Below are 18,518 nucleotides of genomic sequence, written 5' to 3' on the forward strand. Positions count from 1 at the left end.
TTAAAAAAAGTTGCTTTCATTTTCCTGGTTTTACTTTCCGCATTTAAATATTCAATTCTGGAATTAATGCTGTCAGATGTGATCTAAGTCTTCCTTAGCTTTGCCTTTTCTCTCCTCTAGTACTGGGTGTGAACTCAGCTAAGTAGAAACATATTCTACTGACGAGCTTACATACTCGTCCCTTTTTTCACTTTTCCAAGAGAAGAGCCTGGTTGTTCAACTTTAGCTATCTTCATGCTGAACAAGCTTCATCAGAGAAAGGGAAGGGAAGTGCTGGCTCTTCCGGTGCTCTGCAGTACAACACTGACAGTGGACACAGAGCAGAGCCTGGCTGTTCACTGCTGCCCCCGCAGCACTGGACACTGGATGGCCCCTGCCACCCCAAGTGGCTGTGATCCAGGGGCTGCAGAGTGTGAGTGCTCCCAGCTGGTGTTCTCAAGTGCTCAGGAGCTGGTTTACGGATGGAGAGAGCTATTTCCTGGGGCCAATAAAGCCAATTTTTAATTTGTCTTGGCCTCTTGCCCAGTTCCAGAGGCAGGTCAACTACAATATTTCAATAATTCTTTCAGGCCTGCAGATCCGTGTCAGTTTCTTATCTCTTCTTAAGACAACTTTAACATTTATTTCAAAAGGACTATTTTTTTCAGTGACTTGCAGACTCCTCCGAATTTAAAGACATCTTTACCTTTTCATTTGGTCATATTGTGTACTTTTCAGTACAGAACATGCAAATTTCTGGCTATTCCCCTCTTGCTTTTTTGGTTTTTCTTTTGATTGAGATACTTACTCATTTATTTTTATTGACCCATACTGGAGCCTCAACTCAGGGTCTTGAGCTCTCACTCGTGTTTTCACTCACAGCTGCACTCCCTCGGCTACTTGAGCCACACTTGCACTTCAGGCTGTTGCTGGTTTTTGGAGATACAAGTGTTGATGATTTATCTATTCAGACTGGCTCCAAGTCTGGGTTCTCAGACCTCAGCCTTTTACAATTATAGGTGTGAGCCACCTGCGCCCAGCCTGCCTTAATTGTTGAGGCACAGTCCAGGTGGGTATGGAACTCTCTTAGGAGACTTAGCTTCCCGAGTGCTGGAGGTAGTCACTGCCAAAATGCCTGGCTTTCTTCCTATGTTCTTTTCTTTGAGTGTTGCCACCAAGGCTTAAACTCGGGGTGTTGTTCTCACTAGTCTTGGCTGCTTGGCTGGAGCTCTACTACTTGGGTTTTGTCTCCAATTCAGCATTTTGCAGGTTATTTTGCAGATGGAGTCTCATGGACAACTCTGCCTAGCTACTGGGGTGAACCGTAGCTTCCCATCCTCGGTCCTCTTCCCTTCTTGCCTTTTCTTAAAAGAGAAAGTGCTAGAGACTAAACTAGGGCTTTGAACATGCTAAGCGCACACTGAGCTGTAGCCCACCCAATTCCTAGGTTGACTTCAATGCTTGTTTTGTTTTCACTTTGTTTGTCATCAAAAACGTACGAGATTCTATGTTTTGTGCTCGTCTTTTCCCTTTTGGCAGTGCCGAGGATGGAACCCAGAGCTTTCTCATGCCATGCAAGCACCTCCTGCGGAGCAGGTACATACAGTTTCAGAGTGCTCACAAGTCTGCAGGTCTGCTGCCGCAGTCAGGCCGACAGTGATGCAGAAGGGAAATCTGCACGCGTGGCTTCATTGTCCAGTCCAATGTAGGGCTGGGAGGCTGGGCCCAGGGTTCCCTTCCCATGGGGAACTTCCAGGGTGCTCCCGAGTCATTCCCGTGTCTACAGCGGACCTCCTGAGCCACGTCTGCAGGTGTCCTTTCTGTCCTCCAAGAATGAGGACAGACTCACTGTTTCTGAAGCAGAAGCTGTGGTAGTCTATGTCCTTATTTATTTCAGTGATAGCTGAAAGTGGCTGGAAAAAGTGAGAGTGGAATCTAGTGCTCAGGTGCCTTTCTGAGCAGCAGCTTCCTAGCTGATGACGGCTCACTCTGGAAAGGCTCCTTGGAGAATAATAGGCATTCTTGCAGCAAAGCATTGCCTGCTCTCTGCCCACCTCCACTTTCGTTAAAGCTTCCCTCCAGATCACTGCCACCAATGACTCTGCCTCAGGGACTCTAGAACTCCATCCTGCGACCCAGGACCACAGAGGAGGCAGAACAAGCTGGTGAGAGCCTCTGCAGATTGTGCCCCATCTACCATCTAGAGTAAGTCAGACTACCATCTCGGGGCAGTGACATGCTAGCACACACCCCAGCAGCATTCCTCTGCCTTTGGGGACCTCCTTTTCGTGTCACTAACCAGCTCAACATCCTTTTCTGCACAATGTCTCATGGACTCTCAGAGCTGAAGCCAGCTGTCCTGCCCTTTACTGTGCTAGCTGTTTGGACTTAACCTGTCCTAGCAGACTCAGCCTTCCTTTTGGGAACAGAGAAAGGTGACTAAAAGGGAGCTCACTCAGTAAACAAAGAAAATGAGCATCCACGTGCCTAGTTCACAGGCTGGGGGTGTGGCTCAGTGGCAGAGCACCTACCTAGAGGCCTATGTATGGCCAGCAACATAACAGAAACAAAGACCCTGAACTCTTAAAGACAGACAGAGCCTTCCTTACAGACTCATAGACATGTCCACTAAATGGCGCTGCACAGGCCAGTAAACAAATAGATCTCCAGAGCTAACTTACACCCACAAGACTCCAAAGGCCAGGGCAGGCCAGGCCAGGCCAGGCCAACAGGTTTTAGTGCAGCCACTTCAAAAAGGAGCTTATCTCTGCCTGCCCACGGCTCAGGACCCAGGCCCTGCGACTGAACCTTCCTTGCTACTTCAGGCTATCTGGCTTCACCGGACGGCGCACCTTTCACCAGCTTCCCATCCGCCGCACTCTTACTGGACGTGGCCTCCTTCTTCCCGCCAGAGCCACCTCTTCCTCCTGCCTCAGCCGTGTCCGCAGGAGTACCGTCTTCCCCAGAGTCCCCGGGCTTCTCAGCAGCAGGTTCTGCAGGAGTCTCCTCGGATACCAACACCCCCTGGAGAGACAGATGCCCCACACACCGTCACACGGGGAGTCATGGGGACTGGTCAAGAGAGCATTCATCCCTGGGCGCCCTCCTGGCTACACAGCAGGCTGAGATCTGACAACTGAGGTTCAGAGCCAGCCTAGGCAAGAAAGTCCTTGAGACTCTTCTATCTCCAATAAAAACTACTCTGAAAAAGAATCCCAGGTCCAGTGCCGAGACTGAGTTCAAAGCCCCAGGACTGGCACAAAAAAAGTAAATGAAAGAGTGGTGGTGGTGGTGGGGGCAGTCCTGGGGTTTGAACTCAGGGCCTGGGCATCCAAGGCTAGCACTCTCCCACCCGAGCACACCACCACTTCCAGCTTTCTCCATGTATGTGATACCGAGGAATTGAACCCAGGACTTCATGTGTGCTAGGGCAATCACTCTACCACTAGGCCACACCCCCAGTGCTATTACTGCTTACCTGAGAGGTAAGTAAAGTTAGAGACAGCATATGTCAGACACACAGCAGGTCTTAGTGTGGGTCCACTCATGCAAACATGGGGAGCATCTGAGATCAGAGCCTGCACCCTCCAGACCATACCTGCGTCACGTCACCTCCCTCCTTCTGCAAGAAGAACTGCTTCTTAAACTCATAGTAAGCATTATACTGGTGCCACGGCTGAAGGAACTCAAACCTGTGGACACAGAAAGAAACGAGGTCACTCAACACAAGTGTGCTAGTGAGTGTTTCCTGTGAGCTGCACCCCACACAGCCAGACCAGGGCACGACTGTGCAGTCATTTCCTCAGTGACGTTATGCTGACCACCAGAGGCACAGAGCATAACCGGACTGTAAAAAGGTTTTGTCTCTATTTCTTTTCCAATGGACCCTGGACAGCCTGAGTTATACATGCACTTTCATCTAAGACGTTTTTAATTTAACAAGTGGAACAAAACCATTTTTAGCTGGGCGTCAGTACCCCGGGCCTCAACGGCAGTTCAAAGCTAGACAAACAGGAAAGTCTTTGAGAATTAGCCTTGAGCACAAAAGCTCTGGGACAGCGAGCACCCAGGCCCTGAGTTCACACCCCAGAACCAGCACACACACACACACACACTTTAGGGCAAGCCCTCTGCAAGGAAGCCATACCCAGTGCAATGTTTCATGCTCGTCATCTCACCTTTGATCGTTCTTGGCACGGACGCTGGTCTCAAATTTAAGGCCATTCCTAGCGACGTATTCTGCCAGCTTGTCAATCACAGGCTGAACATCAGGGGGTGGGGGGATGATGGCGGCCACGGGGGCAAGCGCACTGTGGGGGAGAGGCCTGGTGAGTGGCGGGGGGGGAGGGGAGGAGGTGGGAGGGAGGGAGGGCAGCAGGGAGAAGCCTGGAGAGCAGCCACCTTGTGCTCAGGCCTCAGGCTGGCTGCTGAAGGGTCTTCTCACACACAGGAGTCATCGATAATACAGGGAAGAGGGAGGTATCCCTCTTATGATAGTCCCTAAACACTAATACAATCATTTCAGCAAGGAGGGTCCACAATGACAATGGGGGCTCAATCAGCAAGAGACTCTAAGTCAGAGAACAAATTTGCTTCTCTTTCTAACTAACGTGAGTGAGAACAACCAGGAACAAGAGTCCCCCCACCTGTTTCCCTCCCCTCAGGCTCCACCCCTGAGCGAGCTCTACCCCTCGTACACAGCTACTTTCTGAACATGGTCAGGAGGAGGACGTTTCTGCAGAAAGGTCTGCCGACTGTCAAGATGCCTACACGGGGGTCCTCTGGGGAGGGCACTCCGGTCCCTCCCCTCACACTGCGAGCCTCAGCTGGTCTCACAGCATGGCTAGCAAGAGGCCTGGGAGCACCTTGTACAACCTTCACGACTGTGAGAGCTATGTGTTCACCTGACAGTCAGCCGAGAGCTGCTCAGCTGGGGAGCCCGGCACTGCACAATCAACCAGCTGAGGAGCCGGGGCACTGCACAATCCATGAGGCGTGTGTGTATCTCAGTGGCGGAGTGCTTGCTGAGCACATAGCACACACACAGCGCGCACGCATGCACACACCTTGTGGTGGTAGTGGTTGTGGTGGTCACCTCACTGCTTGTTTCGGCTGTGGTGGGTGGGGGAGGTGGTGTGGTTCCAGGCGGTGGCGGGGCAGTGGTCGTCACCCCGGGGGAGCTGGACACGGTCACCCCGGCAGGAAGGGTGCTGTAGTAAGTGGCCACATCAATTCCTGGAGGAGGCGGTGCCAGGCAATAGGTGCCATCAGGTAACATGTAGTAGCTGTAGTACACGGCAGCCACGCTTGCTGTAAGACACACAGTGATCAAATGCAGTGGTGCTTCCTCCGCCATTCCCAGGGACAAGGGAGAATGGAGGGTGCAGAGAGAGCCAAAGCAAGCAAGCCCGAGCTCTTGCTCGAGAAGTTCCTGTGCTCCTGGCGGGACATGTGCAAATGTCCTCTCTCCAGGAGACAGCAGTGGCTCTCTTCTGCACACAGAAGCACACGGCACATGGGGTCAGCCACCCAGCTTCCTCGGCTGGGCATGCAACTCCATGCTCTCTAAAATCCTCCTTCTTCATCTGACTGTCCACTGCCTGTAAAGCTTGTGTTCCCTGTCCCCACTGCAGCCCCATGCACAGAGGTGCTGTCTTCCTTTTGGAAGTCTGAGGGTCTCACAGCAATGCTGGGTGGAGAGCAGCCACAGTCCTGAAAGCCACCCATCCTTGCTCTGGAAAGGCCAGCATAAACCACAGAAGGTTCAACACTGAAACCCAGGGCCTTCGGGTCTAATCCTGGTGAAGAGAGGATAGGTTTTGTCTACCCAGGGGTGTAACCACCACCACTAGCAGCAGCTCCTCCTCCTCCTCAAGGACTGGCATAGATTTCCCCCTGGAAGGATTCTGATCTAACCCAGCACAATGGCAAAGCTAGGCAGCCTTGCACAGGGCGTGGACTCTGGCCGCCAGAGAGGTATGCTGATATCTCGGCGGGACAGTGGCATCCTTTCCAGCACAAGCTGCCAGCAGTCCCTGCTGTTGATGACTGTCTAGGGAGACACACACACAGGGACCCCTTGGCTGTCCCTCAGCTCAGTGACCCACTAGACCCTGCACTCAGGGAAGCACATTTGAACCTTCAGAATCAGCACAGCCTTGGCAGACTCCACCTCATCTCATAGGAGCCCCAACACCACCCCTGTGGTCAGCCTGGATGACATTGGCCAGCGGGGAGGGGTTGACGGTGGAATGGGAGCTGCTCTGCTGCTCCTGAGGGCAGAGGTCACGTCCTCTTCTCCTCTGTGATCCCTGCATTGAGCATACAGTGTTTATTGGACAAAATGATAGGATGGGGAAGTAGTGCTGTGGCTCAAGGGGTAGGGTGGTGGCCTTGAGCTGAAGAGCTCAGGGACAACGCCCCGGCCCAGAGTTCAAGTCCCACAACTGACAAACACCCCCCAAAATAAAAAAATGAAATGATAGGGTGGCTCAATTCAGGCTTTTATCATCAAAACTGGCTACTCAACTATCAGCACAGGCTTTGTAAGACCATTACCTTGGAAGGAATAGAATTCCGATTCCTACCTTAAACAATCACACTGAAAAACCTTCCTTCTAAAGCCCCAGGCAAAACAACCACTCAAGAGTAACAGCCAGGGACAGTGCTCAGACTGTGAGTTCAAGCCCAAGACTGGCAAAACAACAACAACAACAAAAAAACCCAACCATGCCCAGGTCACACCAGCCACAAGGGGCACAGGCCAGTTCCAGGGTACTGCCTGTGCCTCTTAACACAAGGCCCCAATGACAGAAGACGCCTTACTAGGTATGTTTAACAGTAATCTTTTCAAGAGGGATTCAGGCTGGCCCCTGACCCCTGGGCTCATAGGACCCTCCTGACCTCCAGTCTTCTGAGAGGCTGGGAATATCGGTGCATATACCACCCTTGGAGAGTAGTTTCAAGACTAAACTGACATATCATCATGATAAATACACCGAACGAGCACAGCTAAGATCCCCCTACAGATGAACCAAAAAGAAATTCCAAGTGCTGATACTTCCTACAAAGTACAGTGGTATAGAGAACAGTGAAGCTGCTAAGGGCAAGAGGTTCACTCAAAGCTTCCTCCCATGCTCTGCAGTTGCTTACCATCTTGAGACAAAGAGGCGAAACCACCCCAAAGGAAGAGAATGGCCAAAAGCTCAGGACAGACACCTGCCAGGAAACAGTGACTGACGCTGTCCTGCTGGCCTCAGCCTCTGAAACCCTGCCGAGACGAAGACGGAGATGATGGCCAACTAGGTCACACCAGAGACTGGAAATGTTTGTTCTGTCACTTACGTGCCTCTTCCTGCCCAGCTCTGTACGTGTACAGCTCCTGTCAGATGTCTGTCTTCAAGTCTGTTTATTTGGTGTACAAGGTGATCGGAATCTAACCTGTCTGGAGATAGGACCTAAGGCCTAAAACTCTGGTTTCCAGGGAGAAAGGAAGGTGGGGTTTTGTTTTCTTTCCATATGGGCTGGGAATGGAATACGGGACCCCGTGCATAGACCCACACCACCAAGCACTGGAAGTTATTTTTTCTGCATTTTTATTGGCAATGTGGGAGTGTGTCCTGCAGTATTTCTACACATGCATGTATCTCCACCATTCACCCAGCTACCTTCCTGTACTTATTCCCCCCCCCCCCCCCAGTAGCCCCTATATGTTCAGGTCCATGCTTCCCCTGCCCTTTTTAGGTTTGTTTTCACATAGGAGAAATCATGGTTTTATCCAATTCTGGCTCTCCATCTATTTTCCTATTTTTCTTTATGGCCAAAGAGAACTACATGGTGTAGGTGATAAGCTTATGTAGATCATATTTTTTCTGTTCACTCTACTGAGGAGTGTCCCGGCTGCACACAGCCTGGCTACTGCATACCACTGGTCATTCCTCCAGACGGACACCCAGAGTGGTAGATACAGAAGGGTCCTGAAGTAATTCCATTCTTAATTTGAGGAACCTCCAATAAACTCCCATACTGGACACATCATTTATTGTCACTCCATGCAGCATGTAAGGATCCCTTTCCAGGGAACAGTGCAGGGCCTGAGTCACACCTTTGGCTCTATGTTTTCTTGATGTGAACCATCTGAACTGGGACTTATATTTGCATTTCCTTTGTGGCTAAGAAACTTAACATTCAGGGAAGATACTTTTTTTTTTTTTGGCGTGAGTCATGGGGCTTGAACTCAGCCTGGATGCTGTCCCTGAGCTCTTCAGTTCAAGACTACCACCCTACCCTCGAGCCAAGCCTCACTTCCCTTTTCTAGAGTTTAACTGCAGATAAAAGTCTCAGGTTCTTCTGTGCCCGGGCTAGCTTTGAAGCTGGCTTTGAACCTCGATCTTCAGGTCTCAGCCTACTGAATAGCTATTACAGGCGTGAGCCATCTCGCCTGGCAGGGAAGATACTTTATAAGGACCAATTTCATTTAGTTTCAGTGCCAAGTATAAAAATACAACTTAAAAAGCATCCATGATTATAACTTCTTAATGAGATCAAAATCTTTTTATTCTTCCACAAAGAGGTCTTTCAGGGCTGAATTCTTGAGCTATGAAACAAATTTTTATTTGCAGTTCAGAAATTACTTCACTGTGATTTTAGACTACAGGTTCTTCTGTTGTGCTCAAGTAAAATGAAGTTTACTTCTATCTAATGCATGTATCTCTCTGGGGCAGTCTCTTAAAGGTCTGGTCCTCAGCCTGAGCTCTCCCTTCTCTCTGGTGACAAAAGGCCCCTTTGCTTTCCACCTTCTTAAAACTAAGGTTGCCAGTGCATTTTCTTCCTCACCTACCCTCTCTTCTTTTTCCTTCCTGATTTACAATGAAGCTGTTTTTAAAAATGAAATGCCATAACAGAAAAGGCACATTTAAAAGACTACAAAAGAAGAAAAAAATTTAATGTAGTCACACAAGAAATGACTTAATTTTTACTCATGTCATTGTTAGAATAAAGCATTTTAAAGTTACAAAAACCAATATTTTAGCATTATTGCCTCCTGAATAATCTTTATTAGATTTTTTTATAAGAATTTATAGCTAAACAGCAGAAGACAAATAATAAAAATTAAAGAGTTTAGAAATAGTTTACTGTAAGACTAAAAAAATGGAAAGGAACTGATCTTACGTATTTATATTTAAAGAGGTTCAAGGAAAAAAAAAATTGTGTGTGCGTGTGTATATGTGCATGCGCACGCAGTCAATCCTTAGGCTTGAAATCAAGACCAGGCACTGTCCCTGAGAGTTTTTGGCAGCTTTTTTTTTTGCCAGTCCTGGGGCTTTAACTCAGGGCCTACACATGGTTCTTGGGCTTTCTCAAGGCTAGAGCTCTATCACTAGAGCCACCGCACACTTCTGTTGTTTTTTTTTTTTTAAATGTGTGTGGTACCAAGGAATCGAACCTGGGTCTTCATGCATGCTAGGCAAGCACTCTACCACTAGGCCAAACTCCTGGCTCCCTAAGAGTTTTTGCACAAGGCTAATGTTTTACCATTTGAGCCTCAGCTCCATTTCTGGCTTTTTGGTGGTTACATACAGTCTTATGGACGTTCCTGCTAGGGGCTGGCTTCAAGACCCTCAAATCTCAGCCTTCCGAGTTAACTAGACTACAGGTGCAAGCCATAGGCACCTGGTTAGAAAAAAAAATCTTCTAGAATAAAAAGATGCTTTTCTTCCTGGGCTTCCATCATAGTAGAAAGTAAATAACAGAGAATGTCAGAGTGTGCCCTGGGACCAGTCAACACCAGAGGCACTGCAGCAGAGGTAGGGCAGATGTGGTCAGGCCAGGCTGTACACAGAAACAGGCTGAGAAAGCTCTGCTGAAATCACACATTAAAACCACAAGCCAGTCGGCACAGTAGCTTAGTTCACACCTGTAATCCTAGGTATTCTGGAGGCTGAGATCTGAGGATCATGGTTTGAAGCTAGCACCCAGCAACAAAGTCCATGAGACTTTTTTGCTCAAGGCTGAACAGTCCATGGACTTTACTGGCCAGGCTGGCTTCGAGTGGAGAGAAGAGCTGCGATCCTCAGACCTCAGCCTTCTGAGCATCGAGGATTACAAGTGTGAGCCACTGGTGCCCAGCTCTATGAAACTCTCCCACTCTCCACCAACAAGGCAGATGTGGAAGTGTGACTCAAGTAGTGCAGCGCTAGACTTGAGCACAAAAGTCAGGGGCAGTCTCAGGCCCTGAGCTCAAATCCAAGGACTGGCACTTGCACACAAAAGTATAAGCAAGTGGGCTGGGTGTTTGGCCTCGTGGTAGAGGGCTTGCCTAGCATGCATGAAGACATGGGTCCGATTCCTCGGTACCACATACATAGAAAAAAGCCATAAATGCTGATGTGGCTCAAGTGGTAGAGCTCTAGCCTTGAGCAAAGGCCAAGGAAAGAGCTCAGGCCCTGAGTTCAAGGCCCAGGACTAGGGGGAAAAAAAAGTATACGCAATGTATATTTGACAAGATTTAGAAAATGAAGAACTGGGCTGGGAGTGTGGCCTAATGGCAGAGTGCTTGCCTAGCATGTAGGAAACCCTGGGTTGATTCCTTGGTATCACATATACAGAAAAGATGGGAAATGGTGCTATAGCTCAAATGGTAAAGCAGTAACCTTGAAAAAGCCCAAGGACAGTGCCCAGGTCCCAAGTTCAAGCTGCAAGACTGGCAAAAAAAAAGAAAAAAGAAAGAAAGGAAAAATGAAAAAAAGAAAATAAAAATCAGTACACTGGGGACTGGGAGTTTGGTCTGGTGGTAGAGTGCTTGCCTAGCATGCATGAATATGTAGGTTCAAGCCTATGCATCCTTCACATACATAGAAAAAGCTGGAAGTGGTGCTGTGGTTCAAGTAGTAAGTTCTAGCCTTGAGGAAAAAAAAAAGCCCAAGGACAGTGCTTAGGCCCTGAGTTCAAGCCCCAGGATTGGCAAACAAACAAACAAACAACAACAACAAAGACAAAACCCAGCACCAGCACACCGGAAAAGATGAATGTAATGCTGTTCCCCTTGGAGTGGCCCAGGAGCGGATGTAGGAGTGTCTCAACCTTACCAATCTCAGTCAAGTCTGCCTGCTGAAGACAGGGTATCAGTTTTCCCCATGTCCTTCCCTCAGTGTATGAAGGAGGGAGGAGGAGGGAGACTGGCCCGCATGTTCCCTAGGTCAGGGCAGGCATGGGTTGGGCCAGCCTTCAGGCTGAACAGAACCAGAGGCTCTGAAGCTCATCTTGGGCCTGGGGCTGCCACAAGTCAAAAGGGCAGGCAGGCCTGGAGCCCTGGCATGCACCCTCAGGCCTGACAGCCCTGGGTGTGTACACTCTCATGGTTTGGCTCTGGTTGCTGTCTGAAGATGCCGCGTCACAGAGCGGCCACCCTCTGCCTGTGTCATCCAACCTGGCTCTGCCTGCAGCACTGAACAAACAGGAAAAGGGAGGCTGCCTGTCAGAGAAGACACTTCCACCTCCCGCCCCTGCCCTCGCCGGCTTCCTCTCGTGAATGCCTATCTTGGACATGTGCTAGTCAGGTGCACTGTCCACTCACATCCATTAGCTCCCTGTAGGGAGCCAAGAAGACCCAACTACTTCAAGTGACTGCTCGAACACGTCAAGATTAATTGAAAAGATACAAGCATAGAAATAAATGCACCGAGTAAGGATGACACATGCAGCCCTGCACTTGTGTCTTGATGGCTGCAATGGTGCGTATGCCCAGAACTTGCTCTCCAGCCCTTCCCTGCCCCCATCTCCAGGTCTAAACTCTTGTTCAGACTTTTTGTTCCCAGCTGGAGTCTACTACATGAACCATGCTTCCAGTTCTGACTGATGGCTAACTGGAAATAAGAGTCTCAGTCTCCCTAGCCAGGTGCAGGGTGGTGGCTCACATCTGCCATCCTAGCTACTCAGGAGGCTGAGATCTGAGGATCGCAGTTCAAAGCCAGCTAGCCCAGGCACTAAGAGTCCATGAGACTCTTATCTCCAATTAACCTCTAGATAACTGGAAGTGGTGCTGTGGCTCAAGGGCAGGGCAGGAGTCTTGAACTGAAGAGCTCAGGGACAGAACCCAGGCTCAGAGTTCAAGCCCCACAATCGACTGCCTGCCCCCCCAAAAAGGTCTCAGCCTCTCAAGTTGCTAGGATTACAGGTATGAGGTATGGGTACCCGGCTTTGTCTCTATTGTTAATAGCACTGTGTCCATCCAATTCTATTACAGCCTCACATTATCACAACACTGTGCTTACACAGACCAGACCTTCCCTCTGTCCTCCCCACTCTTCTCAACAGGGCTGTGTCTTTGTTTAGGGCAGCCGTGTGTCCGGCTGCAGACAGGGAAGACCTTGGGATATTAGCCAATGATGGGCTAGAGAAAGCTATGGTGTGGCTTCTGGAATGTCACCAAGAGGGGCATCTTTGGCTGACACAACCTGTCTACCTTTGACCCTATTCTTCCTTCCTAGAAGCTGACATTGGGTCATGGCAGCTCTCTGGTCACAAGTCCAGTCAAAGGGCTGACTTCTGGGCACTTCTTTCAAGGTGAATCTGGCCAGTTGGCCAGTATGTCTTCATAAGTCAGCACACAGTCAGAGGGTCCTCACAAGTCAGTCTACACTCAGGGGATCCTCACAAATCAGAACACAGTCAGAGGGTCCTCACAAGTCAGTATACACTCAGGGGATCCTCACAAGTCAGTATATACTCAGGGGATCCTCACAGATCAGAACACAGTCAGGGGGTCCTCACAAGTCAGGACACATTCAGGGGGTCCTCACAAGTCATTATACACTCAGGGGATCCTCACAAATCAGAACACAGTCAGAGGGTCCTCACAAGTCAGGACACATTCAGGGGGTCCTCACATCATTATACACTCAGGGGATCCTCACAGATCAGAACACAGTCAGAGGGTCCTCACAAGTCAGGACACATTCAGGGGGTCCTCACATCATTATACACTCAGGGGATCCTCACAGATCAGAACACAGTCAGAGGGTCCTCACAAGTCAGGACACATTCAGGGGGTCCTCACAAGTCATTATACACTCAGGGGATCCTCACAGATCAGAACACAGTCAGAGGGTCCTCACAAGTCAGGACACATTCAGGGGGTCCTCACAAGTCATTATACACTCAGGGGATCCTCACAGATCAGAACACAGTCAGAGGGTCCTCACAAGTCAGGACACATTCAGGGGGTCCTCACAAGTCAGAGCACACTCGGGGGGGGGGTACTCACAGTCTGCCGTGTATTCCACCTGGGAGGGCTGTGTGGATGCTCCCTCTGGGGTGTGTGGGGTAGGGGCAGAGCTGTCAGCCTGTGCTTTTCGGACCAGGGCTGCTAGGGGATGATCTGGATCCACCACCTTTAATGGCTAGGGAAAGAGAAGACAGTGCTCTGAACCACATAAAACTCCCCCATTGCAAAACACTCACCTTCATAGTGCTTAGAATCACAGGAAGGGGAGGGCATCAGAACTAGACTGCTACTCATAAGAGCATGACTGTTCAAGCCAACTTGAAACTCTGTCCTTCCTCAAAGGAACTGCTATTTCTAGAGACTAGTTTTTATCCTCCACTCAATCAAGAATCATTCCCTGCAGGGATCAGCCACACTTATGGCTGCTAAAGAGTTCGTTTAAATCTCACAGACTTCTGGTTTTTTGTTTTTCTGTGTTTTTTTGGGGGGGAGGGTCGGTCCTGGGGCTTGAACTCTGGTGGGCACTGGTCCCTGAGCTCTTCAGCTCAAGGCTACCACCCTACCCCTTGAGCCACAGTGCCACTTCAGGTTTTCTGGTGTTAACTGGAGATAAGAATCTTATGAATTTTAGTGCCTGGGCTGGCTTTCAACAGCAATCCTCTCATCTCAGTCTCCTGAGTAGCTAGGGTTACAAGTGTGAGGTGAATCACTGTGCCAGGGTGGACTTCTGCTTTTTATATCACAGATGGTGGATTTCTTCCTAAGGATGAGGGGAGAGTCAGAAGCAAAAACATCTCTTTAAGAGGCTGGAGACATGGCTCAACTGGTAGAATACCTGCTTAGGAAGCATGGGGCCCCGAGTTATATCCCCAGTACAACTAGAATAGAAAACATATACACGTATACACACCAAACCACACTTATTTAAGACGGTCTCTGGGGATAACAAATGACCAAGCAGATGTTCTGAATACCCCCCAAAAGCACAAATCCTGCAATGAAATCTACATGGCAAAACAACTTTACGAACACTCCGCTTATTCTAAGTATCCTAGAAAGATATACACAAATCAACAAGGAGACAAAGACCTTCATCAGTTCCTCAAGGCGGCTGCTCTTCTTGGAGGCAAAGAGAGATGGGTGCAGGTAACTGCCATCTTCCTCATCATCCTCGTCCTCATTGTCAGAGTTTGGACCTGACTCTGAAAGAAGAAACCCGTACACTTAACATCATACTCACAAAAACGGTGCAGAATATTCCTTACTCCTTAAGTTATGCAGAAAACAAGACCAAGAAGTCAGGAGTTTGGCCTAGTGGTAGAGTGCTTGCCTAGCATGCATGAAACCCTGGTTCCATTCTCAGTACCACATACGCAGAGCCCTGAGAAAGCCCAAATACAGTGTTCAGACCCTGAGTTCAAGCCCCAAGAAAGACCGAGAGGAAAGGAGGTGTGACCTTCAACCACTTCAGACTCCCCTAAAGGAACCCTAGTCCACAGACACTGAAATAGGTTGCTGGATGCAAGTGGTGCAGGCATGTAATCCTAGCTACTCAGGAGGCTGCAACATGAGGATGAGGGTCTGAAGCTAGCCTGGACAAAAAACAAAACAAAAAACAAAACTGTGAGACTCCATCTCCAAAACAACCACCAAAAAAACTACCAAGAAATAATTCAAATGGCAGAAAACTAGCTGAGTGAACAAGCCAGCCAAATAAAGTGTGTCCCGATTTCAAACCAAAAAAAAAATAAATAAAAGGGCAAAAACCTTACTGATTCATGAAAAGTAAAATCAACCCAAAATGGGGGACAGAAACTCTACAGCAAAGCTGGAGAAAATAAAATCTGCAGTAAGATTTATATAACTGAGCTGGGTTTATAGCTCAGAGGCAGAGTGTTCACTTAGCATGGATTCTACCCCTAGCCCCAGGGTATGTGTATGAATATATACAGCTGAAGCAAAATCCCTGATTTCAGCTGAAGAGAACAAGATTCAAGGTAACATACATACAGGAAGAGGCTTGAGCAAGTATAACGAACCATGTTCATTTCTGTGGACATGTACAATTTAACTTTATGGCCCCTTAACAATGGTGCAAGCAAACACATTTGTAGATTAACACTCCCTGCTTCCTCTATGAAATGTTAAACAGCTGAAACGAAAAGGAAAATGCCCAGCCTAGCTAATCATATCAGGATGGTATCGATATTTAATTATATTTCACCCATCTGTGAAATATTAACTGAAAATTCAATATGGTACGCCAGCAGGGTTAATTATCAAGCCCTGTCATAGGATTTCACAAACACTAAGATTTCTAGTCTAGATTTCAACTCTGTAGCTCTAAAAATGAAGATCTCCACATTTTCCATACTTCCTTCCCCGACCCCAGGCCAAAGTCTGAATGGGATAGAATAGATCATGTACTTTTTTTCTCTTCGTTCTTGTTTTCTGCCAGCACTGTGTATCGTCCTTCTTTCATAGCTTTCTGGATGAATTTGTAGTAGGGGTTGAGGTAGTGATCAAAGCGGAGGAAGTCGAACTGCGAGTTTCGTGCCTGCTTGGCCTTCAGCATTATTTCAAACTGTGCTCCCTGTTTGCATACAAAATTGGCTGTGCGCTCAATGATGGCATGCATTTTGGCTGTTGGTGGCTGCGAGAAAACATACACATTCAGGTGATCATTTTGTCTTCTTTTTCCACTCATCACATGACATACTTAAAACTTAGAAATATTCCGGTCTTTATGGCTCATTTCAAGACTGAATGACATTTCTGCTAAAGAACCCAGGCCTAGTGTTATCCCTGTAATATATCACCCGTTCCAGGTCTAGTGCTACCCCTGTTATATATCACCCGTTCCATGTCTAGTGCTATCCTGTAATATATCTCCTGTTCCAGGTCTAGTGCTGTCCTGTAATATATCACCCGTTCCAGGTCTAGTGCTGTCCTGTTATATATCACCTGTTCCAGGTCTAGTGCTGTCCTGTAATATATCTCCTGTTCCAGGTCTAGTGCTCTCCTGTAATATATCTCCTGTTCCAGGTCTAGTGCTATCCCTGTTATATATCACCTGTTCCAGGTCTAGTGCTATCCCTGTTATATATCACCCGTTCCAGGTCTAGTGCTATCCCTGTAATATATCACCCGTTCCAGGTCTAGTGCTGTCCTGTAATATATCACCCGTTCCAGGTCTAGTGCTGTCCTGTAATATATCACCCGTTCCAGGTCTAGTGCTGTCCTGTAATATATCACCCGTTCCAGGTCTAGTGCTGTCCTGTAATATATCACCCGTTCCAGGTCTAGTGCTGTCCTGTAATATATCACCTGTTCCAGGTCTAGTGCTGTCCCTGTAATATATCATGTGTTCCAGGTCTAGTGCTATCCTGTAATATATCACCTATTCCAGGTCTAGTGCTGTCCCTGTAATATATCACCCGTTCCAGGTCTACTGCTATCCTGTAATATATCACCCGATCCAGGTCTAGTGCTGTCCTGTAGTATATCACCTATTCCAGGTCTAGTGCTATCCTGTAATATATCTCCTGTTCCAGGTCTAGTGCTACCCCTGTTATATATCACCTGTTCCAGGTCTAGTGCTGTCCTGTAATATATCTCCTGTTCCAGGTCTAGTGCTGTTCTGTAATATATCACCCGTTCCTGGTCTAGTGCTGTCCTGTAATACATCACCCATTCCAGGTCTAGTGCTGTCCTGTAATACATCACCCGTTCCAGGTCTAGTGCTGTCCTGTAATATATCACCTGTTCCAGGTCTAGTGCTGTCCTGTAATATATCACCCGTTCCAGGTCTAGTGCTATCCTGTAATATATCTCCTGTTCCAGGTCTAGTGCTGTCCTGTAATATATCACCCGTTCCAGGTCTAGTGCTATCCTGTAATATATCACCCGTTCCAGGTCTAGTGCTATCCTGTAATATATCTCCTGTTCCAGGTCTAGTGCTGTCCTGTAATATATCACCCGTTCCAGGTCTAGTGCTGTCTTGTAATACATCACCCGTTCCAGGTCTAGTGCTGTCCTGTAATACATCACCCGTTCCAGGTCTAGTGCTGCCCTGTAATACATCACCCGTTCCAGGTCTAGTGCTGTCCTGTAATATATCACCTGTTCCAGGTCTAGTGCTGTCCTGTAATATATCTCCTGTTCCAGGTCTAGTGCTGTCCTGTAATATATCACCCGTTCCAGGTCTAGTGCTGTCCTGTAATATATCTCCTGTTCCAGGTCTAGTGCTATCCTGTAATATATCACCCGTTCCAGGTCTAGTGCTGCCCCTTAATGTATCACCCGTTCCAGGTCTAGTGCTGTCTTGTAATATATCTCCTATTCCAGGTCTAGTGCTGTCCTGTAATATATCACCCGTTCCAGGTCTAGTGCTGTCCTGTAATATATCACCCGTTCCAGGTCTAGTGCTGTCCCTGTAATGTATCACCCGTTCCAGGTCTAGTGCTATCCTGTAATATATCACCTGTTCCAGGTCTAGTGCTGTCCCTGTAATGTATCACCCGTTCCTGGTACTCCCAGGCCTTACATCAATGGTAGGCCCCTGCACCTTAAACAGTGTGCAGAGGAGCTGACTTCCTGGGCACAGAGTCTACATTTTCTTCCCTCACTCAGACACAAGAATGGACTTCAGTGGGTTCCTGGATTTTATGTATACATATAGTTTTCTACTGGTACAGTATATTTCAACACTTCTCTGAGAAGCTCAACAGCCCGTTGAACATCCAAACCAATCCAGAAGCCTACCACAAGCCTCTTACTCTTCAGCACTCACCACCTTCACCGTGTCTACTTCGTGTAAAAGAATACAGGTAAAGCTCCATTTCAGTGCCATCCCTAGTTGAAAGCATCTCCTAAACGGCAGGCAGTCCACGGGGTGGCCTGGGCAGAGCAGGTAGGAGGGGGAACTGCGGGCAGGGAGGCCTCTGACTGCACTCAACTCCTACCTCTTGCTTCTGCTTTGGCTTGTGAGCTACTTCCACCACCTCAAGTGCTGACTACCTCCTGGTCACAAACAGAACTTGTTAGGTCAAAAGCTAGAAGCCACACATCTAAAAATACTTTTAGTACCAACAAAGAGAACAACACTAGGGAATTATGTGAGAATGAAACTAGAAATTACTCTCATTAAAAATGGGCAGTTAAGCATTGAAGATTCTTATTGTAATTTCAGGGTCTCATCCTGAAATTACAAATGACTTAATTCTCTGACTTAATTTCTGAATAAATAATGTCCTACACGCTGGAAATGGGTAAATGTCTACAATAAAAGTTATTTAGACTCCCAAACAAATTA

General features: G+C 48.1%; 1 protein-coding gene across 3 annotated transcripts in view; it reads right to left on the reverse strand.

Moving 5' to 3' along the window:
- Sfswap (splicing factor SWAP) overlaps positions 1 to 18,518 on the reverse strand; it is a 53,856-nt gene that overhangs the window by 23,872 nt on the left and 11,466 nt on the right. For 2 of the 3 annotated variants that reach the window (XM_090320436.1, XM_090320438.1), the window contains 7 exons: positions 15,632 to 15,857; positions 14,294 to 14,406; positions 13,244 to 13,379; positions 5,046 to 5,289; positions 4,158 to 4,289; positions 3,578 to 3,671; positions 2,832 to 3,003 (listed from right to left, as the gene is read on the reverse strand). In XM_090320436.1, the coding sequence (XP_090176562.1) occupies positions 2,832 to 3,003; positions 3,578 to 3,671; positions 4,158 to 4,289; positions 5,046 to 5,289; positions 13,244 to 13,379; positions 14,294 to 14,406; positions 15,632 to 15,857 (1,117 nt within the window). The remainder of the gene's footprint in view (positions 1 to 2,831; positions 3,004 to 3,577; positions 3,672 to 4,157; positions 4,290 to 5,045; positions 5,290 to 13,243; positions 13,380 to 14,293; positions 14,407 to 15,631; positions 15,858 to 18,518) is intronic. The other variant, XM_090320437.1, reaches the window with a different exon arrangement.

This window comes from Megascapheus bottae, chromosome 28 (assembly GCF_031878675.1).
Source record: "Megascapheus bottae isolate mThoBot1 chromosome 28, mThoBot2.hap1, whole genome shotgun sequence".
NCBI classification, from domain to species: Eukaryota; Metazoa; Chordata; class Mammalia; order Rodentia; family Geomyidae; genus Megascapheus; species Megascapheus bottae.